Genomic DNA, 27,685 nt, shown 5'->3' with positions numbered 1-27,685 from the left:
AACAATTTCCAAATAACTTTCTATAAGAAATTTCTGTGATTTCATGATCCATTTCAGGCTCGCAGTCACGAAAACGACCTTTTGTAATTGAAAAAAGAGCAGCTAATTGAGCTTTCAAGTGACAGTGGGCTTAACATGCAATTCCGTGATCGTGGTTTGCTGGATTCCGGATTTCGCCTTCAGCGAGAAGTGAATTTCCCGAATTATTTGAAGAAGTCGAAAATCATCATGCAGTTTTCTACAACCTGTCTTTGCGAGAAACGATTTTCATCGCGCCTTCAAATAAAAACAAAATACAGAATTCCTTTTAGTGTGTGTGCCAATCTTCGACTGAAGTTGATCAATATTGAGCCAGATATCCAGCAACTCTGCAGAGGCCAGGAAGCTGAATCATCTCATTAAAAGTAAATAGTGACATAATTATATCATATTTATTTGTTTAATAAAAATTAAAACTTTGTTTTAATTTTTATTAAATTAAATTTGGATAAAAATTTAAACTTTGTTTTAATTTTTATCCAAAAATTTAATTTTTTATCTATATATCCAGCCTGGTTGGCCGCCTCTCCAGCCAAAAGGCTGCAAGTTTGAATTCCGCAGTGGGCATGGACGTTTGTGATTGTCTGTGAAAATACTAGGGTAGTGATCGGAGGTAAACAGCGTTGGTGTAGACGATGATGATGATCGTAGTTGAAGATGGAGAGATGTAGAGTAGGTGTCCTTCCTCAATATGTCTTTGGACTACCTGAAGGTGTTATGTAATAATGATATCGACAAGCTTTATATGTTCATTGTGCATCACATGCTTGGAAATGCTATATCTGTGACAAATAAGAAATTGCATTGGCATAATTGAAAAGGGTACACAATTTCTTCATTACACCCCTAAAAGAGAGGATGTCCTTGTTGTTTATAATATTATAATATCTTTATTTAGCTTGCAAAAAATATTTGCGTGCACCTTACCATTGTCTAAAATAATGCAAAAATCTGACAGTGACCTCTTAATTGCCCTAAATTTTGTTGATGATGTTGTGGCTCAATTAAATGCCGTTCATGAAACACCAGATTCTTCATTTAAAGATATTTACGATAAAGCATGTATAAAAGCCAATAATTTTAATATTGACAAGGCCCACCGTTCCAGCCGATTCTGTAGAAATGTATTTCAGGAGAACTATTTCATTCCATTTATTGACTAAATATTGACTCAACTTCATGAACGTTTCACTCGGCACCACAACATTTTGAAATATATTTTTTTCTCTTCTACCAAATGGAAAAGATGCTCCAACAGCAAGTGCAATGGAAGATTTTCGTCAATTATGTGAATTTTATGCAGGTGATTTGCCTTATACAAATCCAGCAATTTTGAACGCCGAATTCATGTTGTGGTATAAGAAATTTTAAAAACCATTTGCAATAGCTCCATGCAAAAATGGCATTGATGCAGTTTCAAAGTGTGACAAAATGATATATCCTAACATCTATAACTTATTAAATATTTGCAACGCTTCCAGTAACAACATGCGTCAGTGAAAGGTCATTTTCTAACTTACGCCTTTTAAAAACCTATTTAAGATCTACCATGACACAATCATGATTGAACGGACTGGCTTTGCTATATATATATATATATATATATATATATATACACACACCCACATAGAGAAAGATTAATGTAATCACTACTGAAATAATTAAAGAGCTTTGTAAAAGTAAAAGAAAACTGGATTTTATTCTTTAAATAAATTTTTATAATCACCTAATGAATTTTATTGAATGAATGAAATTTAACAAATTTTAGCTGAATGGATAAAAATATTTTTAATGCAAATTCATTGTATTAAAAATATTTTTATCCGTTAAACTCCACCCCCCCCTGCCCCAAGATTAAATCCTGGGTGCACCACTGTCCCAGACATATGGTTGCATTGGCGCACCCAGGGAGGGGGCCAAGGGGTTCCCTGGCCCCCTCCAAACAGAAAAAGGAAAAATAAAAAGCATCTTTAATTTATACTATAACCACTTGGTTATAGTATAAATTAAAGATGCCAAGAAATTATATTCTTGGTTTAATCCTTTATCCAAGTGTAAGCAAACAAACAAAGTTTGCACCTTAACTATTTTCAGGACTGGGCAACTCGTATAAAGAGGCCAATGACTTCACATCACTTGCCTTACTACCCCATAATGCAAAGCACATATCCTCACAGACATACATAATGCTATGCATTATGGGAAGGGCCACTACCCAGACTGGTTTCAACCTTTATTGAGGTCTCATCAGTGGGAGCCAGACCCAGAGGTGATAATCAAGGTTGACGAAGTCATATTTCCTTCATCAACATTGGGATATAGTACAAGTAAAATAAAATCAAAGTGAAAAACAAATGAAAGAAAACCAAAGTACTTATCTTGCCAAAAGCTGAGATCTCATCAGTAGGAGGCAATCCCAAAGGAGATACCAAGGTAAAAGTAATCTAGAAGTCATATTTCGATGTACAAATAGCCTAAAGGTGTCACACCTTATTACTAAAATATTCTGGATTAGAGATAGATGTTGAAAGTTTTTCCGCTTGGTTATACTATAAATTAAAGATCCCAAGAAATTATATACTTGGTTTAATCCTGTATACAAGTGTAAGCAAACAAAGTTTGCGTTGAAGTAACTTCACGACATAATGTCATTAAGTCATATTTCCATATACAAGTAGCCAAAAGGTGTCACACTTTATTACTAAAATACTCTGGATAAGAGATAGATTTGAACGCATTCACAAACAAACTCTGTTTGCTTAACACATTTGGATAAAGGATTAACTTCTCTACCAGCTATGGTGGATGAAATAGTGAGACCAAATTGCACTACTTATCCATGCTATTCAATATGGGTGTTACAAAATCGTATCCAGATATTGCTGAACGTCTATAGAGGTTATGGCCGGTTGGGTGTTAAACCAAGTATATAATTTCTTGGCATCTTTAATTTATAGTATAATCAAGTAGAAAAACTTTCAACATGAGTGATAATAATCATCCAAGCATCCATACCAGATAAATTTTGAAATGATACATATAGTCACTTATCTGAAATCTTCATAATAAATTAAATATGTGCAATTTGTCTCATTATAATTAAAAATAACCTCAAAACTTCAGAGGCCAGTGACTTTATAATTGGATGTGAACTTCCTAAATGTGAAGACAGACACTAATTTACAGCTGGCATAAATTGATACTGTCCTCTTAGTTAAGGCTGTGACAGAGAGAGAGAGGCAGAACCAAGAAAGAGTAAAAGTTAAATCTAACAAGCCTTAGCGAGGGACCAGAAGGCTTAATTGCGAATTGAGCAGGAGGCATGCTTTTTACATTTGGCTCTTACAAATTCTGCTCTGGATTTCTTTATCAATTATCTTACTTGTTTTGGGCCATTACATTGATTTTTCCATACTGAGTGCTCTGTAAAGCAATTTGACTGTTGCAGTAATAAGAGAACCATAGCCGAATACTTTTAGGACTTCGTAAAGGTACTCGTGCTCTACTCTGTCAAAAGAAGACCTCCTGATCATGGCTGAAGAGTGCTAGGTTTTTCATTCTGGCTGTTTGCGATGTGGAGGAGATCTCTTATTAGATGGAGGTTATCATGTATTGATCTTCCTGGAAAGTTTGATATTGGCCAACAACTTCAGGCAGTGTTGGCTTTAGTCGGTTTGCAATAACTTTGGAAATGATTTTTCAATCTGTACTGATTAGTGAGATTCGACACCAGTTTCGAATGTCTGTGAAATCTCCCTTCTTTGGTATCAGTGGTGCTACTGAAGTCATGACAGATTGTGGGAGCCCACTGAAGCAGGGCTCCCACAAACAGGGGAGCCTTGGTGGACAAGGAGACATAACATAAGGAAAGAGGATGTTGAAAGTGGCAGTGAATGTGTGTATGAAGACAGAATAAATTGCAGTATGGGGTGAGGAAGTTGAGAGCAGATATATGTGGGAAATGGTGATAAAGGTGATTGGGCAGGTGTGATGGAGAAAGTGGCTTGAATAGGACTGGTTATAGACCTAAAAATGAATTACTGTGTTTGTTTACAAATGCCACAAGTATCAGAAATAAGTGAGATTAAACAGTTTCACTGAGTTTATTCACCACTAAAATCATTGGAATAAGTGAAACATGGTTGAATTAAGATGATATTCATAGAGGAATAGAAAGGACAAGAAGGGGTGGGGGGGAGGAAGTGCTGCTGATGAAGCAGGTGAATTATGACCACATAAGGTAGACATGAAAGAGGGAAATAGTGGCAATGGTTATGAGGCAGCGTGGTGTAACATGGAGGTTGACAGGAAGAGAAGACATTTTTTGTTGATATATGAGATGTTGCTATAGACCAGGAAATGTAGAGGGGATTAGTGAACAAAGGAAGGATTATTATTATTATTAAGAGACCTCCAGGGACTCAGGGACTCATCGACAGAGGCGACATGCTACACGTACCAGCTATCATACTTATTCTTGAATTCGTTCACACCGCTTGCACTCACAACATCCAATGGCAATCCATTCCAATCATGCACCACTCTATGACAGAAAAATCTAGCCCTTACCCCCCCCCCCCCACCCCCTCTTCTTAGCAGCATTCATTCTCAGCTTCCAAGCATGCAGTCTTGTCCTTTCCACACCCTCCGTAAATTGAAAAATTCCATCTTAAAAGGTCATGCAGGATTTCCAACTGAATTCCTGTATGACCCTTTCAGAACTTAGTAAGTCTCAATCATATCATCCCTTTTTCTCCCAAATTCTCAATCTGTCTTTATAATCAGTATTCCACAATCCTGATATCATTTTTAACACTCTCCTTTGCACTCCCTCCAATTCATCAGAATCACAACAGAAACCAGGAGACCACACCTGTGCACAATAGTCCAAGTGAGGTCTTATCAAGGCCTTGTAAAGAGACAAAATGACATCCTTATTTTACATGTGAACATTTGTTTCAGCATTGCATTTATCTTTTCAGTTGTATTTGCAATCTTTGATACATGGCACCTGAACTCCAAGTTCCATATCTACTAACACTCCAACTTCTCTAGCCTCATCAGTTTCTTCAAGCATAATCCCACTAATATAATATGACATCGGATATCTAATAACGCCGAAGTGAATGACTTTACATTTACTGGCGTTGAACTTGCATTCATTTTCCCATGCCCACAATTCCAGCCTATTCAAATCATTCTGCAAGTACTGCATATCAGCAGCATTCCTAATTAACCCTATCTATCTTTGTATCATCAGCAAATAGCTGTATGTTGCTTGTCAAAATCCTTCCCGATATCATTAATGTACAGATTGAATAACAGTAGACCAAGCACTGATCCTTGTGGTACACCACTGGTTACCTTAAACCTTGCAGACTCACATCGCCTGTATACTACTTTTTGATATCTGTCAGTCAGCCATCCTCTTAACACTAATATTCTATAACCCAAACCCATATTCTCCAATTTATGCAACAACAGTCTAGCATGTTGTATTCTGTCAAAAGCCTTAGCAAAATCCAAAAGTGGTGTATCCATTTCTCTTGTAACATTATAGAATGTGAGCAAGTTTCTAAAAAATGACCTTCCCTTAATAAACCCATGTTGCTCATTGCAAAGTAGAGATTTACTGTCAACCGATTTCTGAATGCAAGCCTAACCAATTTTTCCAAAATCTTCACCACCACTCCTGAGATACTAATTGATTGATAGCTAGATACATCAGTCTTTGCACCACCCCCTGTGCAATGGAATTACCATACATTCTTTCCATTCTGGTAGAATCTTCCCTGTTCTGAGACTCATATTAAACTGCCAGTTCAGCTGAACACTCTTTTAGTACCCATGCTGATATCCCATCAGTCCCTATTGCTGAATTCTTATTCAGTTTATGCAACAGCACTAACACCTCATCCTCATACACCCGAGTTTCTTCATCCAGCAAAGAGGTAGCAACAAGCTGAATGTTACATTATACCAGGTTGATAGCTTTTAACAAAATGGCCACTCATTAGATGAACAACCTCTTCTGCATCTGTATTTAGAAGAGTCATTCTTTCTTTTAATTGCAGCAGATCAACAGAATTCTTGTGAGTTGTCTTTAGCATGCATTATTATCGGTGATTTTAATTATGGCTATATAGACTGGAATGAAGAGAGAGCATTTGAGAATAAGGAAAATTAATTTCTTAAGTTCTTGAGAGATAACTATTTCAGGCAGTATGTAAAGGAAGGCAGCCAAGGATCGAGAGGTTTAGATCTGATAATTTCATTAGGGGATGTAATTGTGAGTGGGGTTTCACACTTTCCTCCAGTTAGTGAGAGTGATCATGAAGTGATCATCACCTGGGTTGTGACAAGTCATATGCAGGCTTTTGTGAGGAAAGAATATACAGGTAACCCTCGTATAACGCGGTACTTATACAACGCGGTCTACAAATTGTAGTAACCCTCGTTCAACGAGGTTTTGATAAAAACACGATCTATAAATTGTAATAACCCTTTATCTTTTAATTTTTTTTTCATCGTGCAACTTGAAAATCAAATTTTACCTTTGTTAAATTTGTGTCTGCCCATATTGTGCATGAAGTTATAAGTAGCGAATTTATATTAGAGGAAATACCCTTTAACACGCATGCACATCAATTGTATAAAGTGTTTATACAATTGATAAAATTGTATAAAATTGTCTTCGTTTTCTGCCAGGAAAGCGCATTAAAATCATAAGTGTGTTAATCTCAAGCTGAGCATTTTATTTTCTAGTGAGTTACATAATTAACATGTAATGCTTTTTTTATGTAAAAAAAAATATTTTTATAGTAATTGCCACAAATTGCAACAAAAGCGAAAAACCAACATTGAAAAGAAAATTTATTTTTCTCGAAGAAAAAATTAAAATCTTGGATCGGTTGAAAAATGGAGAAAAAACAGGAGCTGTTGCAAGGAGTTTGAATTTAAATGAATCAACAATTCGAACAAATAAAATCATCATCATCATCATCATCAAATTCCTGCTATGTACCCTCAAGGGGTGTACAGGATATGACAGTACTACATGAAAAAATTACATCATTACTAACTTCCTATCTACAATTTTCCTCCAAATCAGTCTGTTACTTGTCAAGACTCCAACATTATCAGATCTTATATTTCTATCGTCTAAGGCACTTTGTACCGTATCAATCCACCTATATCTTGGTCTTCCTCTGGGTCGTTTTCCTGCCAACCTGGCAGAGAACACTTGTTTTGCTAATCTTTCCTCTCCCATTCTATTTAAGTGACCATACCACCTGAGATTAGCTCTGCTAATGCATTCCTGGATGCTGACAATGTCAAGTTCTTTCCTAATATCCTCATTTTTAATATGATATTGCCATTGATGCCATCTGTTCACGCCTCTAATCTTTCTCAGGACTCTCATATCTGCGGTCTCTAGTCTTTGGTCAAGTGTTTTACTTCTGACCCAGCTCTCAGATCCATAAGTTAAAAAGATCCATAAGTTAAAACAAATAAAATGAACATAAAATCCAAGAAAGTGTTTATTGCTGGTAATGTTTATCAATGGTAAGTGCAAAGCACGTTGCTCGTGTACGTGATATTCTAATGGGAAAAATGGAGAAATCTCTAATGATATGGATAGAAGATTGCACTCGAAAGAAATTCTTTTGGATGGAAATCTTATTAAAGAAAAAGCTCTCACAGTTTATAAACATTTATGATGCAGACCAGATGTTTAATGCAGATAAATCTGGGTTATATTGGAAAAAAATGCAAAGCACACCTATATTTTGAAAAATGAAAGATCAGCTCCTGGATTCAAAGTTCCTAAAGCTAGAATTACTCTACTGTTTTGTAGTAATGCATCAGGTGATTACACAACAAAACCAATGTTTATTAGCCAATCCTCAAATCCTCGTGCTATAAAAGATTAAAAATATGCACTTTATTTTATTTTGCCTAAAACATTTATGCATTATGCGCAATGAAGTTTATGCACAATTTGTAATTTTTATAATTTTATACTATGTATTTGTTTCATAGTTTATTTTCATGGTATTTGTTTCTTAACTTACATAAATTACTTGAATTAAATAAAATTTTTTTTTGTTGGATATGTCATTGTTGTTTATATAAATTATAAAAAACGATTTTGGAACGTAACCCTACTTTTTCTATGTGATCTGAGTCTCATATAACACGATTTATACAACGTGGCATTTCTATGGAACCTAATATCTGCGTTATACAAGGGTTACCTGTATGTCGAACTATAAGGCTTGTGATTATGACAAACTTAGGAGACAGCTTGGAGCTATAACATGGAATGAGGAGTTGAGCAGTAAGGAAATAAATGCTGCATGGGAACTGACAAAGAAATACATAAGAGCATTAATGTGTGATGCATTCTGAAGGCCAAAAGGCTGAATAAGGTACGTGTAAAATAAATGAATGTGGAGCTTAAGCATGAAATCTGGAAAAAGAAAGTACTTTGGAGGAAGTACAAGATGAATAATGTAATAATCAGTTACATGAAGAACAAGCCAGGAGAGTAACTTAGTTAGTAAGGAAAACAAAAGTGCATATGAGAAGAAATTGGCAAATAAAGTGGGAAAAAAACCCTAGTTTTTAGATATGTGCAAGCAGAAGGAAGAATGATCATGGTAAGATGATGTTAATGGATGAAAATGATTGAATGGTAACTTCTACAGAAGACTTTGTTGAGGTATTCAGTGATCAATTTATAAGAGAATTTCATCCTGATCAGGGTGGAATCATTAGGACGTAAGCATAGAGGACATAGGAGTGGATGGCTTAATTGTGAGTGAGCAGGAGGTATTTGAGGAAATAAATAACCTTGTGTCAATAAGGCAATAGGATTTTGATGACACATCACCACACATTTTAAGGGAATGATCGAGGGAATTGGCAGTAGCATTGGCATGCCTGTTTAATAAAAATCTCACAATGGGAATAATGGTGTTTTGTTCTTGTTTGTTTCAGAAGGGGAAAGTAAGAGGGCCATGTAGTATTTTATCTATTTTGTGTCAATAAGACGATAGGATTTGATGACACATCACCACGCATTTTAAGGGAATGATCGAGGGAATTGGCAGTAGCATTGACATACCTGTTTAATAAAAATCTCATAATGGGAATAATGGTGTTTTGTTCTTGTTTGTTTCAGAAGGGGAAAGTAAGAGGGCCATGTAGTATTTTATCTATTTTGTAGGAGCCGTAGCCATTGGCCAGGAAAGTATGGTGAAGATATTTAAGTTCGGCGGAAAGATCTGCATCATTAGAACAAACAGCATTAACCATGTGTATAAGTGTTTTAAGAATAGCATGCTGTTGGGATGGATGATGATGTGATTGTTTATTTAGATATTTTCCTGTGTGTGTGCATGCGTTTTCTATAAATGGAAAAATATAGTGAACAATCTGAAAGAGGAGTGACTAATGTGTAAAGTAAAGGCAAACATTTATTAAATTCTTTTTCTATTGTGAAGTGAATTTTGGAGGTGTTGGCTATTTAGATAGGTAACAAAGGAATCAAAAGTATCCTGTAAATGAGGCTGAATGGCAAACACATCATCAACAAAGCATAACCACACTAAGCACTTATATGTAGCTGTGATAATTATGGGGAGAAGGAGGGGGGGGGAACCCATAGCAGTACCATTAGTCTGTTAGTAGATTTTTCCTTGCTATGTAAAGTGACCTGCATGCATACAAGCCGGGGGGAGGGGGTCTGGAAAGTTCTGATAGACACTTAGAAAAAAAAAGGATATCATCATTATCATCATCAAATTCCTGCCATGTACCCTCAAGGGCTGTACAGGATATGATAGTACTACATGAAAAACTTATATCATTACTAACTTCCTATCTACAATATTCCTCCAAATCAATCTGTTACCTGTGAAGACTCTAACATTATCAGATCTCATATTTCTGTCATCTAAGGCATGTTTTACTGTATCAATCCACCTATATCTTGGTCTTCCTCTGGGGCTTTTTCCTGCTAACCTGGCAGAGAATACCTGTTTTGCTAATCTTTCCTCTCCCATTCTGTTTAAGTGATCATACTACCTGAGATTAGCTCAGCTAACACATTCCTGGATGCTAACATGTCAAGTTCTTTCCTAATATCCTCATTTTTAATACGATATTGCCACTCCCATCTGTTTATGCCCCTAATCTTTCTCAAGACTCTCATATCTATGGTCTCTAGCTTTTCATCAAGTGTTTTATTTCTAACCAAGCTCTCAGATTCATAAGTTAAAGTTGGTTTGAAAACCAGCTAATTTAGTGTTTTACTAATTTCTATCTTATTCCATATACATTTATTCAGTTGATTTCCTACCATGCCAGCTTTGTTGATTCTGTTGTCTATTTCCATATTTAATTTACCATCTTCACTAAAAATTTTGCTAAGGTAGCTGAAATGTTTTACTTGTTCTATTGGTTCTCCATTCACCAGTTGATATTTTCAATGCTTCTGCCTATTTTCATTGAATTGTTATTGCTGACCTTCACACAAAATCTATTACAACAGTTATTCAATTTAGTCAGGGAATCTTGCAGACTTGTACCAGATTTATTTAAAAGTATAACATCATCTGCATAAAGTAAAGAGCTGAAATTAACATCTTCAATTTTGATATCAGGTTTAATACTACTATCCTTCATAATGTGATCCATACAGATAATGAATAACAGAGGAGATAATGTACATCCTTGTCCAGATTTAACATTCTTTTTCCATCTTTTTCTTTTCCTTTAGTGTTACATTGTGATCAGCATTCATTTTACACAAATTATGGACTCTACAACCATGTTATAAATCTTTCTTCTTCTTCTTCTGCAGCTTCTCCCACTTAAGTGGGGTCACTGTTTATTATGAGTCTCCTCCACACCTTCCTGTCTTGGGCTGTCACCACATCCAAGTTCTTCATCTTCAAGTCCTCTTCTACCAGCTCCCTTCATCTCTTCTTTGGCTGCCCATGCTTCCGCCTTCCTTGCACATCCATCTGCATGACCCTTCTTCCCACATATTCGTCCTCCCTCCTCATCACATGACCAAACCATCTCAACCTTGCCTCCTGTATTTTTGCTCCTAAGTTCGTAACTTTCACTGTTCCCCTGACATAGTCATTTCTCAGATGATCCTTTCTGGTCACACCGCACATCCACCTAAGCATTCTCATCTCTGCTACTTCCATCCTGCTAATGTTATTTTTCCTCAGGGCCACAGTTTCTATAGCATATGTCATAGCTGGCCTCACTACTGTCCTATAAATTTTGCCTTTCAGATTGATCGGCACCCTCTTATCACATAACACTCCAGCCATCTCCCTCCAGTTCCTCCAACCTGCTTGTATCCTGCATCCCACTTCCTTCTCACCTCCTCCATCTTCTTCCACTGTCGAACCTAAGTATCTAAAGTCTCTCACCTTCCTGATGACATTTCCTTCCAGCTCCAGGTCTGTCTCCTGGCCACCGCCCACTGCGCAACACATATACTCTGTCTTACTTCTGCTCAGTCTCATACCTCTCTCTTCCAGTACTTTTCTCCATCTTTCCAGTTTAGTTTCCACTTCTTCTCTTGAATCTACACACAGCAAGATGTCATCTGCATACAACATTGTCCAAGGTGCATCTTCTCTCACCTCCTCTGTTACCACCTCCATCACAATATTAAACAGAAAAGGACTTAATGCTGACCCTTGATGCAAGCCAACTGTTACTTGAAAACTTTCTGTCTGTCCCAAACAGGTCCGAATACTTGTCTTCACATTTCTGTACATTTCCTGCACCAACCTGACATATTTCTCCGGCACCTTCTTCTCCCTCAGACACCTCCAGACTTCTTGCCTTGGCACTCTATCGTATGCTTTCTCCAGATCAATAAATACCAGATGTAGCTCCCTTTGTTTCTCTCGATATTTTTCCATCATCTGTCGTAACCCAAAGATAGCATCTGTTGTTGATCTACCAGGCATGAAGCCAAATTGTTCCTTTGCAATCTCCACCTCCTCCCTCAATCTACCATCAAGAACCCTTTCTAGGATCTTCATTGTGTGGGACACCAACTTTATTCCTCTGTAATTTTTACAGTCTTGTGCATCCCCTTTACCCTTGTAGATGGGAACAAGAGTACTCTCCCTCCATTCCTCGGGTATATTTTCCTGTTGGCAAACTTTCATGAACAGGTCCCACAGCAGGTCAATTCCCTCTTCCCCCAGTGCCTTCCATGCCTCCACTGGAATTCTGTCGGGGCCCACCGCTTTTCCATTCCTCATCCTCTTCATGGCCTCCATCACTTCCATTCTACTGATGTTCTGCACCATTCCCTCAGAAGGCTGCCCATCTCCTCTGTGAGTCCTTGCATTTTCCTCATTCAGAAGTCCCTCAAAGTATATTTTCCATCTGTTTCTTATGTCCACATCCCTCCATAATACTCTTCCTTCAGCATCTTTGATCTGCCTCACATGTAAGATGTCCTTAGCTGCTTTATTTCTACATTTCGCTAGTTGGTAAAATATTAAGGTCATCGTCTGAAGTATACACACATATATATATATATACAGAGACAAGCTAAATTACATTTCACACAGTATGCTGAAGAGAGACAATGAATTGATCAACGGTTATTTTACTAGCCTCTAATGAAAATAAAATAAAATTACAATAAAAGAAATGAAATAACTACATCAAAGCTATATTCCATTTAAGACAATATCAGAGAAACATTCTTTCAAATAGATAGTTACAGTAAAAATGATGTTCTAATTTAACATGACAATTGTTATATTACTAGCTTTCTTAAGAGAACGGATTGCAGCCACTAGATCAGAGCTTGCAAAGTTAGATCAAAATACGTTTGCAGTACATAGTGAATTGGCTACATTGCTACCATCTGACCTTTGGGATAACACTGATAGAATCACATCCAACAAAGCTAGAGCTATTGCTAATCATAATAAATATAATTTAATAAAAAAAAAAGTTTAATTTGCTTCAACAAGAAAAACATCTAGATCTAAAGTAGTGATTAATCTTTCTTCCAGAGTCTGTCAAGAACGGAAAAAATCTCCTAATGAAATGTTTTAATTTTGTCTTATCTCCAAAGAATATTCCAAAAGTAGACATAATTGCACAAATTGAGAAAGGAATCTGCAATTTTCCTAGAGATTCAGCAGACCTCATCTGCATACAAAGTTCAGCATTATTATTGAAACGTAAAATACCACATAGAAACTTACCTAGACTGGAAGCCATAGCCTTAAATAATTAAGTTGAGATAAAAACATAATTATAATCAAGGCAGATAAAGGAAATGCAACAGTAGTTATGAATTCAGAAGAGTACGCAAGAAAAATGAACATCCTATTAGAGGATTCCAATACCTATTCATACCTAGACAGGGATCCCACATGGCATGCACATAATAAAATAATGAGTTGATTAAAAAGTTACCTAATTGGCCAGAAGAACTAAAAAGCACTGGTCCCAAGAATTTATGGCACACCAGAAATATATAAAAAAGATATTCCGTTAAGGCCAACTGTAGAGACAGGAGAGATTCTCCGACCTCAAACTTAGCGAAATATCTGACAAACATGATAACACCACACATAGGAAAAAGAGAATAATTTATAAAGAATAGTTTGTATTTCTTTAAAAAGGTAAAGGATATAAATATAGAACCTTCAGACATCTTAGCAAGTTTCAATGTAGTCAGTCTCTTCACCAATGTATCCAGAAATGACACAGTGGATCTACTCGGAAACCTTTTCCCACCAGCACCAGACACTATAGGACTACACAAACACTGCATGGAGAACACTTTTTTTCATATTTCAACACAAATATTGGGAACAAAAAGAAGGACTTGACATGAGTTCCCCCCCCCCCCCTTCTCCAGCTCTAGCCAACCTTTTTATGGAAAATTTCAAAATAAATGCATTAAAAACCTATCAAAAAAGACCAAAAGTTTGGCTATGTTACATAGATGATATTTTTGTAATTTGGTCAGGAATGTAGATAAGTTGATTGCTTTTAAAGATTATCTAAACAATTTGCATCAAAATATAAAATTCACTCTTGAACTTGAACAAGTTCAAGAGTGAATTTTTGAAGTAAATGAAGAGAAAAAAAAAGGTTATCCTTCTACATATACAAGAAACCACCACAACGGGAAGATTTTTAATTGCCGCTTCACACCACCATCCATTGCAAAAAATAGGCATAATTAAAACTTTGAGAGACAGAGCATACAATATATCTAGCACATCAATGAAGAGAAATGAAGAATTACACTATCCGACATAGAACCTTGCACTTAATGGTTTTGAACCCAAGATCAAAAAAAAAAATTCTGAATACAGCTCCTACAACTCCCTTACTTAAACAAGATTTCAAGAATGCATTCACGCTGTACATCAAAAATGTCACGGACAAAGTGGCTATGTTGGTTCCACAAGTACAACACAAAAGTGGCTTTTCTACCTTTACAAAAAATATCAAGATTCCTACATCCACCGAAACTGCCACATCACCCCATGAAAAAACCAGACGTCTATGAGATTCATTGCTCTTGTGGCTTTTGTTTTGTAGGCCAGATGAGGTCTTTTACATGGGTGAGCATGTAAAAGACGTCAAAAAAAGAAGGGAGCACAAATTAGGCTTAGCATTCCACACAGCCACTACTGGCCATTAAGTACTCTGGCAATACATAAACATGTCATATTATTGATAACTGTTTCAAAAATTTAAAGAAGCTGCACTAATCCTTAGGATCCCTACACAGTGCAATAAAAATCAAGGCTTGATTTTACATCAAATGTGGCCTGCCTTCATCAAACATTTAACTGCCTCGGACCTTGGATATAGCATGCATGAGCCACAGAATGCGGTAACAACTAGCAATGTTCCAACACACGCACAGTAACAAATATATCATTTGTATTCGGGTTTATCAATTATTTGACAGTTGTGAAGTTATAAAAAAAAACATCTAATGTGTGTAATTAATCATCAATAAGCTTTTGTTGTGTTAAACCTTTATATACAATTACCCCTGATGATGTAAGGTCTTACGACAAACGAAACTTCTCGGGTTTTTTAATTGTTTATTTTTAATAAACTCTTTATATTGATATGTGGTCTCTATACTGAAAACTACCTACAGAACTGCTTAACCACAGAAATCTATGTCTACAACTGTTATATTAGATTTAAGATCCAGGATTACCTATGGTCTCTATTTCTAATTAACCTCCCTACCGGCCGATGTGGATGAAATAGTGACACCAAATTGCACTTCTTATCCATGTTATTCAATGGGTGTTAGAGCTTCGTATCCAGATTTAGCTGAACGTCTATAGATGTCGTGGCTAGTTGAGGGGGGGGTTAAATCTTAAGGAGAAAGAATAAGTGGGTAGAATATCTGCCTTCCGTATTCTTGAGATTTTTAGACCATCATTGTTGTTAAGATTAGGCTGGTTGATAAGAATCTCACAGGCCTCTTTAAATTTACGTTCATACTATGTTTTGGTGTAATGTAAACAACAGGTGCATTTCCAGTTAATTCTATATAAAGTGTTCAGGGCATGATCAGAAAGACCAGCTTGACCATAGTTATTATATTTCATATGTCGCTAATGTTCCTTTTTTAGGAATTGTGCATCTTGTTTTGCCTATATGGGACAAATTACAGGTGCACTGAATACAGTATACTCCATGGTGGGCCAGTGGAGAGAGTGGATCCTCGGATAAGTTGAGCGAGTTCTTTAATTTTGCAGGAGGTTTAAAGGTTGTATTTCTGTAGTATTCTAAATGCGTGGATAGGCTTTATGTGTTCGTCAGACATGTTGTAATAGATTTAACGGTATTGATACGAACACAGGTGGATAAGAAAATAACTATTTATTAACTTAGAAGCTAATATTTCGCTGGTATTATATCCAGCATCTTCAGAGCACACAACACAAGGTTTGTTACAAATGCAAGACAACCACAATCCGGTGTAACAGTGGGGGCTAGTATAAGTAATTGCAGTGTGCAACACAAGACTAAAGTCCTAATAGGGTGCCATCTAGGTTAAAAAAAAATAAAAATAAAAAAAGTTCAAAGTTTTGAAATAGCAGTCCAAATAATAGTCTTAGAAAGTTTGAAAAAAAAAATAATAAAAGTAATAAATAATATTAATTTAGCCTTAGGATGACTGTCTCCCAAATCTTTGGTAGATTTATACAGCCATACTTTATTTTTTCATTTCCTCAGCTCTCTCAAGAAAATTACTGTGCAATCTTGGAAATTTATTTTGCACTTGGTTAGACTATAATAAATTTAGTTTAATCCTTTATCCAAGTGTAAGCAAACAAAGTTTACGCCTGAAAATATCTTTAGGACTGAGGTAAGGTGGTACATCCCTTGGCTACTCGTAGCAAAGGTGGATTGAGGATCTTAAAAAGACAGATGGAGGCGAAGAAACATTTTTAGGAAGCAAAGGAGGAGATGTGCTTTGCATTATGGGAGATACTGAGACAAGGAGTGATGAGAGCTTGATCCACCTTGGCTACAAGTTGCCAAGGGATGTACTGCCTTACCTCAGTCGTGAAGATATTTTTAGGCACAAACTTTGTTTGCTTACACTTGGATAAAGGATTAAACAAAATTTATTACTGTGCAATCTTCCATCAGACAAATCCTGAAGATGTGCCTCGAGCTTCCTGAACTTGTTCACCCAGTATCTTGGGAAGAGGTATAAGTAGCCTTAAAACTCACCAAGAATGGCAAGGCAGCAGGAGTGGATGGTATCCTCCCTGAGTTTCTAAAACATCTCGGTCAACAAGGCCAAATATGGCTAGCTGCCCTTTTCTAAAAAATTATGACTGAAAAACTACCAAATCTGTGGTGGGAAGCTAAAATAATTCCCGTGCCCAAACCAGATAAAGATCCAAATGATGTCAAAAATCTATGATCTATTTCCTTGCTACTCCACCTTTAAACTCTTTGAAAGAATTCTCCTTAAAAGAACTTCACCACTCATCAAAAGAGCACTCCAGATGAACAAGCTGGTTTCAGGCCAGGAAGAAGTTGCTGTGACCAGGTCCTGACAACACAGATTGAAGCAGGCTTCCAGAAGAAACTTAAATCCAGAGCCACTTTCATTCACCTAACATCAGCTTATGACACAGTCTAGATCAGTGGCCTCCTCCTAAAGCTAAGAAATATTATAAGGTGCAAAAAAAACTTTCCAGCTTTTTGAATCCATTCTCTCCAACAGAAAGATTCCGGTCCATATTGGTGGAAAAAAAAGAGCAGGCCTACATTCCTTCACAATGGTCTCCCATAGGGCTCTGTGTTATCCCCTTTACTCTTTAACATCTATGTGTATGACTTACTACATACCAGCTCAAGCAAGTAGATGTATGCTGATGACCTAGCGATCCTACAACAATCTACCTCCTTCGCCAATCTGAAATCAACCCTGAACAAAGACCTGAACATCCAGGAAGTGTACTTCAAGCAGTGGTACCTGAAGCCAAATCCAACAAAAACTGTGTCCACAGTATTTCACCTGAACAATGCAGAGGCGAATCGACACCTCAACCTTCCTTTCTGTGGAAAAATGGCAGAACATAAGCCTCACCCAAAATACCTTGGAGTGAGCCTGGACAGAAGCCTAACCTATAAAAGGCACATCACCAACCTGTCCAACAAAATGAAAACGAAAAACAATATCATTTCAAGGCTTGCTGGAATGACCTGGGGGTTGTAGTGCAGAAGTCTTAAGGTCATCCGCACTAGCCTTCGCATTTTCTGCAGCAGAATATTGTGCTCCTGTCTGGGAAAGAAGTGCACATACACTAACATTATAGACACCCAGCTAAACTCTACCATGCACACAATTAGTGGCACATGAGAAGCACTCCCTCTCTCTTGGCTGCCTGTCCTATCTAACATTGCTCCACCAAACACACGGAGAAGACAAGCCTCCATTAAAGAATTTAATAAAGCAATGAGCAACCCACTCCTGTCCCTGCACCAGACTCTCATAAATCCACCTAGTCTTCACCTAAAATCTAGAAAGCCTTTCTGGTCCATGGACGAACTCTCTTCAGCTGCCCTGTCATCAACACCTGACATGTGGAGAGAATACTAGTCCAACAATCTCCCAACAAACGGCTTCCTGGTAGAAGATCCCTGTGCTCTGCAGCCTGGTTTTGCTCTTCCTAGGAAGATTTGGTCATCAATCAACAGGATCAGAACTAACCAGGGCAGATGTGGCTACCTACTACATAAATGGAGGCTGTTAAACAGACCACCCTTATTGTGATTGTTCTCTCGTGGCTCAGACGATTACTCATATTGTGAACGACTACCCAAGGCGGCAATTTCACAGTGGTGGCCTACAAGATATCTACAAGGTAACAGATGAGGCCTTGGATTGGCTTTCCAGACTGGACATTGACCTGTAGCTGTTCTGTATTCCTTTTGCCATAAGAATAAATAAATAAATAAATCATTTTAAATTGTGGTTTAAACAAATAGGAATACAATTTCGTCGGCTAAATCCCACTTTCATAACTCTTCTACTAGTATGTTCTTTATTGTAGTTATATCAGTTGTTTTAATATCATTTTGTTCTATGTGTTTACCAGAACTTTCCAGACTCTTCCCTCATAATAATTTTGAATAATTTGAAGATATAGGGAGGTGGAGAATTAGACTTCTAGTGTATATTAGGATGTGATTTTTAACTAGTGATTTGAAATGCCAAGAATTTTTTTATAAAAATAAAGGAGTTACCAGTAAATGGGCAAGCACTTTAGGTAACTGTAGAGCAAGTTTATAAGTAGGACTGTCTATGCTATCAACTATAAGACATAAGTGAATATTAGATTTGTGGAGTTTAGGTATCCTATAAATATGGAGTGGTTTAACATGAACAGGTTTTATTTTGTTGATTTCTTTGGGACAATTAGTGATTTTTTTCAATGATTTATGGACTTTTTTCTTTTAAGATATAGTGGGGTATCAATCAATAATTTGGTAAGTAGCATTGCTTACCAAATTACTGATTGATAAGAAATCCTGCTTGTTTTTTTTTTTCCCATTGTTGTTATCCACTTCATTCATGATAAATGTAGCATTACACTTATTAAAGTAATCACAATATTTTTATATAACTTTTTTAAACCAGCTATTTAATTCTGCAGTATACTGCCTTCAGGTAGTTTAAATTTGTTTAGGATGCTAGCAGTGTCTTAAAAACATATTACTGGCTATTGTAGATGGCTCATTCTATGTTCAATATAATTTCTAGTTTTGGAACTTATTTAGGTGTAACAGTGTAGTAATGACCACAACTGAGAGCAAATACCTGCGATAATAAATTTACAACCTTGTGATCTCGTTGAAGTTGTGGTTGGAGAATAATACATTGGCACTGTTGTAGGATTTCAAGTTTCTTCAAGTGCTTACTTGTTTACTTTTGTGAATTCTTTTTGCCGAAACTTCAGAGATGTGATATAGGAGTCCACCATTCAGGATTTAAAACATTAAATAGTTAATGTAGAGTCATTACAATACTGTTTAACTTGGTGAGCTCTATGCCAGTAGTGGCAATTTGTTCCCATGGGGGGGGGGGCTAAGATCACCCATTAGTAAATACAATGTGCTTTAGCCAAATATAATCTTTCTTTATATTTGAGAAGAGCTGGAATAATATCGCTATCATGGCATCATTTGAAAAAGGGGCTAACTTGTTCAATTGTCTGGACAATTTCAGTTTTAATTAATCGAACTATCATGCTTTGTATGCAATATCTTCTCTGTGTAGGCTCATCAATCTAATAGACAAGCTTAGGCATGAAACATTATTCCTAACTTATTTAACTGCAGTATGTAATGTGCTCTAAACAGGCTGGTTTGAAACCCAGTGAAATATAAGCCAATTAATAAAAATCTTTTTTTTTTTTTTATAATTTAGCTGGTTTGATGTTATAATACCGTTAAAATAAGAATATATTAAAATCTATGTTTATTTAAGAAAGTTCAGAAGATTTACTTCATTGATTTAATCAATTGTAATGACAGACTTCCTAAACCATATGACTGAGAAACTATAATATTAAACTGTAACAATTTTTTTACTTATTAAAATTGAATCTTAAATATACTCATATTCTTTTTTTTTTAAAATCCTACAGCTCCTAATAGTATTTGGTTTTAACCTAATTTGTATATATAACCTCATCAGTGCATAAAAGATAGCCACTGATAGGCATGCAACTCTAGTCAGTTGTTTTTGAATTTCTCTAATTCTCTAGTCATATACTTATAACAAAACAGCTACTGTTTTGTTATAAGTATATGGCTTTATGCTAATTAAGTTAATTTACTGAGTTACTGGAGGAGAATTGTAGATAGGAAGTTAGTAATGATGTAAATTTTTCATGTGGTACTATCATATCCTGTACACCCCTAGAGGGTATATATCAGGAATTTGATGATGATGATTACTGAATTATCTATTTATTTAGATTTATGGACACTTATATGGTCCTTTATAACATCATATTTAATTCATTTATTGTTTCAGCTGTCACAATCTACAAATGCAGTCCTTTCTTTGAAAAAATATAAATTTTCTAAAATCTAATTTCAGAAAATTTTTATATTACTTTTCTTTTTTGTAAAAAGTCAGCATCTATATTCATGACATGCACGCATACACAACCATACAAGTTTCAAATCTCTGCTAACTTGACTACTCTAACTCGCTATCAGAATAAAATCGTACCACTGATAAATTATTTGCCTTATTATAAATTATGCAATCGATCAAAAATCAATCAGCAGGAATTACCACTGCTTGATTTTCTAGAATTTTGCAATGTCAGTGATTTAAATATGCATGTACTTACTCTTTCCATTACCAGATCAAAGATCTTTTTATCTTCTGCTGAAACCCACAGTTCAGGTGCATCAAACTTTGGAAGTAAGCATTTGGATACCAACTTTGGCTTGGAATTGGTGTACCTAATGAGAAATTTAAAATCTTAAGGGGAAAACTTTAAATTCATAGAACAAAAATAACATAATTTGACAGATGCAAGTTAACAGTAATAATTTCAATAATTATTTACATCATTTCCCACAGAGTTGATTGACTTACATCCAATAACAACATAAGTTTAAATAAAGAACAATATTTTTCAATAAAAGTTGATAGTGGGTTATTAGTTTTGTATTTTAAGGATAGTATTATTAAGAAATAGACCTTCAGGGAGTCAGAGATGTATCGAGGGAGGCCACATACTACCTGCACTAACTGCCATATCGGTCTTGAATTCACACACACAACAAACAATGGCAATCTGCAGTTAGCAATGGATTGCCTAGCACTTACCCACTTCTTGAGAGCATTCATTATTAACTTTCAAGGATATCCTCACATCCTTTTGCTAGATGGTATTTTTGTAGATTTCAGTAGATGGTATTTTTCAAAAATACCATCTACTGAAATCCTGCATGACCCTTTCAGAAGTTTGTAAGTCTCAATCACATCATCCTTCTTTCTTCTGTTGGGTAGTGTCTGCAGTTCAGAAATTCTCAATCTGTCTTCATAATGTATTCCACAAAATTCTCCTTTGCTCTTTCTCTCTCCACTGCATCAGGATCACCAAGGACACCAAGAGACCAGATCTGTTCACAACAGTACAAGTAAGGTCTTATCAAGGCCTTGTAAAGATGAAAACTGATTTCCTTATCTTTATATGTCAAGGTTTGTTTCAGCATTGCAATTACCCTCTGAGTAGAATTTGCAATCTTTGCTATATAGCCCTTGGACTTCAATGTCCTATTTACTAAAACTTCAAGATCCCTAGCCTGCCAGTTTCTTCTACCATAATCCAGTCAATATCATATGACACTGCATATCTTATCACACCAAAGTGCATGACTTTACATTTATCAACATTGAACTGATAGGCATTTTTACATGCCTGTGATTCCAGCTTCTTCAAATCATTTTGAAAGTACTGCATATCAGCTGTACTTGGATTTTTCCATCATCAGCAAACAGCTGTATGTTGCATGTTAAATCCTTCCCAATGTCATTAATGTATAACTTCAATAACAATGGACCAAGGACTGATTAGTATCACACACCACTTAAATATACCCATATACCACTTTCAGATATCTGCCAATTCATTCAAGGCAGCCATTCTCTCTTATCCATGCCAATTATTTATAACCCAATCCCATATTCTCCAATTTATGTGACAGTCTTCCATGCTGCATTCTGTCAAAAGTCTTAGCAAACAAAATTCAGAAGTATCTTGGTGTATCCATTCTGCTTGTCTAACTGTATGGTAGCATTATTGTATGAGGGGGGTGTGGGTGTGCTGAAAAGTTATGATAATCACCATGAAGGAATTGAGGTAGAACCATGTAATTTACATGTAATTCTGCATATTCCCCATGAAGTGTTATACACTTGTTACAATGCTGCTGGATCATTTGCAATCCTCTGAGAAAAAAGTCTCTTCCCTGTTGCACAAATCAGTCCTCAGTTGTAGATATGACTTCATCATCTGTTAAATTTTGTTCCTTTCAAGTTTCTTTAAATTTGGGAATAGGAAATAGTCAGATGGGGCCAGGGCAGGTGAATAGGGTGAGTGAGTCAAACATTGAAAGCCCAAGCTGTGTATTGTCTGCTGGGTTTCATGAGCAGGGTGAGCAGATGCACTGTCCTGCAAAAGCAACATGCCTTGCTCAGTATTCCACAACGTTTTTCCTTCGGTATCTCCTTCAGAGCTGTTGAGTAAACTGCTGCTGTAACAGTTTCACCTTTTTTTTTTTGAGGTACTTGGTAAGGACTACACTATCAAGACAATGGCATGAACCTTCCTTGCTGACTTTTGGATATGGAACTTCTTTGGCCATACTGATGAAGCCATGTTTCACCAACAGTCACAATATGAGTAAAAAAATTTGAACCTGATCTCTCAAAATGACCTAAAATCCCTTGAGAAGACAGTGCATTTTTTCTCTTATGGTGAGCATTCAAACATTTGAGGACCCAATTCACCAACATCTGCAGAAGCTGCAGATGTTGGTGGATAATAACCCCCAATTTGTTTCCTAGATATCCCTGGTCTTTGCAATGTTTCTGGCTAGTATTCGTTTATCATCAAGGATCAAGGTGTGCACTGCATCAATGTTATCAGGTCTGATTGCTGTGGAAGGTCTTCCTGAAGTCTCACACAAAGTTCAGCTCATTCAAAGTTTCACCTTTTTCTTTATAATCCTTCCACGTTTTCTTTGTGTGCAACTCCTGCTTTAATAAAACTATTCATCTATTTACCAGTATGGATTCCACCACACTCATTCCATAACAGATTTCCTGATTCAACTTTATCCACCTTTCACACAAGCCATGGAAAAATTTAGAGAAATGTAGCTGCTCTTGATATTTCCAGGGCAAGGTCACTACAAGAAAGGCCACTACATGGATTAGAAACCATGTAGTGACCTTTCTTGTCATTGCATGGTTTCCTCTCCTAAGATTTCTCTATCAATGCTGGAGTACTTCATGATTTCATCCTGCTCTTTCTCAAGTACATAAACGAGCTCTCACTAACTCCACATTCTATCCATAGTTTTGCTGATAACAATACACTTCATTCCTCTTCTACATTTGACAAATCTTAAACAATTCAAACTTCAAAATCTTCCATATACCAGTGTTTTAAACAGTGACTCCTTTCAAATATAGAAATTATCCTTAATGATACTGAAGCACAGTCTTGTCTTATTTCATAGAAAGAGCTCTTGCTTCTCATTTCACTTTCTCTTACCTTTGATAATATTCAGATCTCCAGCTGAGATAAGATTTCTCTTCTTTGGCAGACTTAACACCACTATCCTTTCCTGGAACAAACACATATATATAGCTTTCTTATATTTAAAAAAAAACTAGACATCTTCTTCCATTCAAGACACTATGTCTCGCCTGTACAACTTCTAACACTATATAAATATGAAATCAACCCAATCTTAAAATAGTGTTCTCACATTTGGGATGGCAGACCAAAAATATCCATAACAATGCTTGATGCTATATAGAAGAGAGCAGTCAGCTTAATAGGTTTACCCCACCTCTCTCAGATTCCCTCCAATCACTTTCCCATGCATTTTGTTTCATTATCATGTCATGCTATAGGTATTTTCATGGACACTGCTCCACCGAACTAGTCCCTTCCTCTATTTTTTTTTTAAACATGTAAAAACAGAAGCAGATGCTAATCAGTATGTATAAATAGTTCAGCTTCAAACTTACTGAACCAAATGAGAATTTGGTTCAGTAAGAGAATGGCAGTAGCTCTGTTCTTTGGGAAGAGTCTTTCCTCATACTGTTTTTCCCAAAGGACTATGACTACTAGCTGTTCAATAAAACACATCAAGAGATTCTTTCATTCACTTGCCCACTACACATAGTAATGTTATTTTTCTGACCTAACCCTAACCTCTTTTATATGGGATGATACAAACAAATAAGTGATTACAGAAATTAAATTAAATCAAATAAAGCATATCTGGGGAGGTTTTTTATGCTCAAACCAAAATTCAAAAAGACAGAAAAATTTGGAATTTATTTATATAGCGTTAGGAAATGAACAGGTGAAAGGTGCTGTCCTGAAAGGTAAGAATACTGAATTTTTCATAGGCTGAGGAGACTATGGATGTGTTATATTTGTACAAGGAAAGGCTAATGGTATAAGTTAGTCCTAGAAGAGAAATCTGATCCTAACTGGAGATCACAGTATTATCAAAGATAAGGGAAAGTGAAGTGAGATCTTTCTTATAAAAAATAAGATAAAACTGTGGTCTTGTAGTACTGAAGTTCACTATACTGTCCTCTCTACTGCAGAATAGCAAGATTTAAGATATCAATTATGGAAGACTGAAGCTTAAGAACATTTGAGTGCTACAAGATTTGTCACATAAAGAATCAATTTTACAAAAACTTATCTGTGCTATCAGAAATAACAGATATAAATTGAAGAAACACACATGCTCTCTCTCCCCCTACCTTCTTCTTGCTTCATTCCAATACCATCTGTTTGGAAGGCGCCAGTCTTCCATCTTTGAATCATACTGATCATAACTTTCAAAGTCGATTCTTTCAATATCTTCTACTATCTGAAATAAGAAAATGTTACGAACAACAATGAAGTAATTAAACACTGCATCTTAACCATTAGTAAATAATCAAATATTTTTTGCAAACTTTTTTCACATTCTTTCATATATCAGAATTGCAGTTTTTAATAATATCAAAATTATTTCCAGGTTTCCATGGAGTCAGAAAACTCATCATACTAGAGAGTTTGGCAAGAAACACAAATTCACTAACAGATCACAATGTGTATCATACCTTGCCTTGAAGATTTTTGTAAACTTTTTTCACGTTCTTTCATATAACGGATTGTAGTTTGCATATACAGTGCACGCAATGCTTTCCATTCATACATCACTCTCCATGCATTTACTTACGCACGTAACTCTCAAAAAAGTTCTTACTAGTGATAGCCATTTGTTCTCTCACTACTTATTATCATATGAAAATTTCCTCTATTAAGAGGAAGTGGATGTGTGAGTAGACAAGGAATGGGAAGTGAGAAAAACACTTGCGTTTGGAAGGGCTTTTGGGATGGGTAATGAATGAAAGAGAGGAATGGCTCATGGAAGCAAGGAAATCACATCTAATATGTGGTATCAATGAAACTTGTTATCGATCCAGAAAAGTACTGTTATGTTTGTACATGAAAGCTACAGGTATCAGAAATAAGGGAGATGAAATTGTTGCAATGAGTTCATTCACCCAAAACTGTTGGAATAAGAGGTGGCTGGATGATGACATCCTGAGAGATATACAGATGGAAGGGTAAGATCTTTTTGTGAAGATAGAAAAGGCAAAAAAAGCACATGGAGTGCTGTTGATAGAAAAGGAGTTGTATCTGCAACTCCTTGTCTATCAGATGCAAGGGGGGGGGGGGAAACAGTGGAAGTGATTTTGAGGCAGTATGGTGTGGGATACAAGTGAAGAGAATGAAATATTTAGTTGGATGTTGCTATAGATCTGGCAAAGTGGAGGGCACTGACCATGAAATATATAAATGAATTAGCCAAACAAATAGGAAAAGGGTGACCATTATGGGTGATTTTAATTATAGTAATATAGATTGAGATGAGTATAGCATCTGGAAGTGAAGAAAATGCATTTTCTAGAGGTAAAGTTTTTGGGAGAAAACTACCTCAGGCAGTATGTAAAAGAGGGCAGGTGAGGATCAAGAGTCTTGGATTTGATCATCTTGCCTTCTGATGAGATGATCAAATGTCATTATAATAAATGAGATATTGAATCACTCTGGTTGGTGAGAGTGACCATGGAGTGATTACCTAGGTAGCTGTCAGCTATATGAGGACTTCTGTGAGGAAATAATATGTGGAACTACAAAGCTGGTGATGATGAAAAGCTTAGGTTGCAGCTGTAGAATGAAATGAGGAATTGGGTAGAAAGCAGATCATCAATGCTGCTTGGGTGCTATTCATGAACTATCTAGTAGCAGCAATGTCTAAATGCATTCTGAGAGTCAGAAAGTTAAATAAGGAAGGAGTGAAATAGATGAATGCAGATATTAATCATGCAATACAGAGAAAGAAGGCATTAAGGAGGCAACATAAAATGAGGATAATAATTAGCTTCATGAGGAGTACAAAGAACACTCAAGGAGGTTGATTTGGTTGGCAACAGCACATGTGCTGTATGAGCAGTGTTTATTTAATTGGGGGGGACAGGGAGTTCTTTTGATATGTAGCCCACAGAAAAAAGGATGATTATAGAAGGATGACATGATTGAAGAATATGATAAAAGGTAGCTACTATGGAGGATATAGTGTCAAACTCTGCACAATGTCACATTCACAAGTGAATGTGACATTGTGCAGAGTTTGAGAGCAGTGGAGGAGGAGGAGACTGACTGCGAGTGAACAAGAGGTATATCAGGAAATTAATAAACTTGATGTTAACAAAACTGTGGGACTTGATGATATATAATAAATTTAGTTTAATCCTTTATCCAAGTGTAAGCAAAGAAAGTTTGTGCCTGAAGTATTTTCAGGACTGAGGCAACTCATGGTAAAAGGTGGACTAAGTTCTCATCACTTGTCTTAGTATCTCCTATTATGCAAAGCACATCTCCTTGTGGACATGTATAATGCTATGCATTAAGGGAAGGGCCACTACCCAGACCGGTTATGACCTTTATTGAGGTCTTGTCAGTGGGAGCCAGACCCAAAGGTGATGATACTAAGGTGGAAGCAATGGAGAAGTCACATTTACCCATACGAGTTGCCAAAAGGTGTCTCACCTTATTATTATATTACTCTGGATTAGAGAAAGATGTTGGAAGTTTTTTCCAACTTGGTTAGACCATAATAAATTTAGTTTAATCCTTTATCCAAGTGTAAGCAAAATATACTGATGATATATCACCATGTCTTTTGTGGGAATGTGCCATGAAATTTGACATTTCCTTGCAAACTTTTTTTTAATATC

At 36.2% G+C, this 27,685-nt stretch overlaps 1 protein-coding gene across 1 annotated transcript in view; it reads right to left on the bottom strand.

Annotated features, from left to right (window-relative positions):
- Positions 1–27,685, bottom strand: part of ND-42 (NADH dehydrogenase (ubiquinone) subunit ND-42) — a 137,539-nt gene that overhangs the window by 17,044 nt on the left and 92,810 nt on the right. The window contains exons 6-7 of the mRNA XM_090394848.1: positions 25,157–25,266; positions 20,982–21,096 (exon numbers count right to left, since the gene is read on the bottom strand). Coding sequence (XP_090250974.1) covers positions 20,982–21,096; positions 25,157–25,266 — 225 coding nt within the window. The remainder of the gene's footprint in view (positions 1–20,981; positions 21,097–25,156; positions 25,267–27,685) is intronic.

The sequence above is a fragment of the Typopeltis vanoorti genome, chromosome 6, assembly GCF_054136105.1.
Source record: "Typopeltis vanoorti isolate ZY-2024b chromosome 6, IOZ_Tvanoo_1.0, whole genome shotgun sequence".
In the NCBI taxonomy this organism is placed as follows: domain Eukaryota; kingdom Metazoa; phylum Arthropoda; class Arachnida; order Uropygi; family Thelyphonidae; genus Typopeltis; species Typopeltis vanoorti.
The sequence above is the reverse complement of the archived record's forward strand: the minus strand, read 5'-3'. Positions and strand labels throughout refer to the sequence as shown.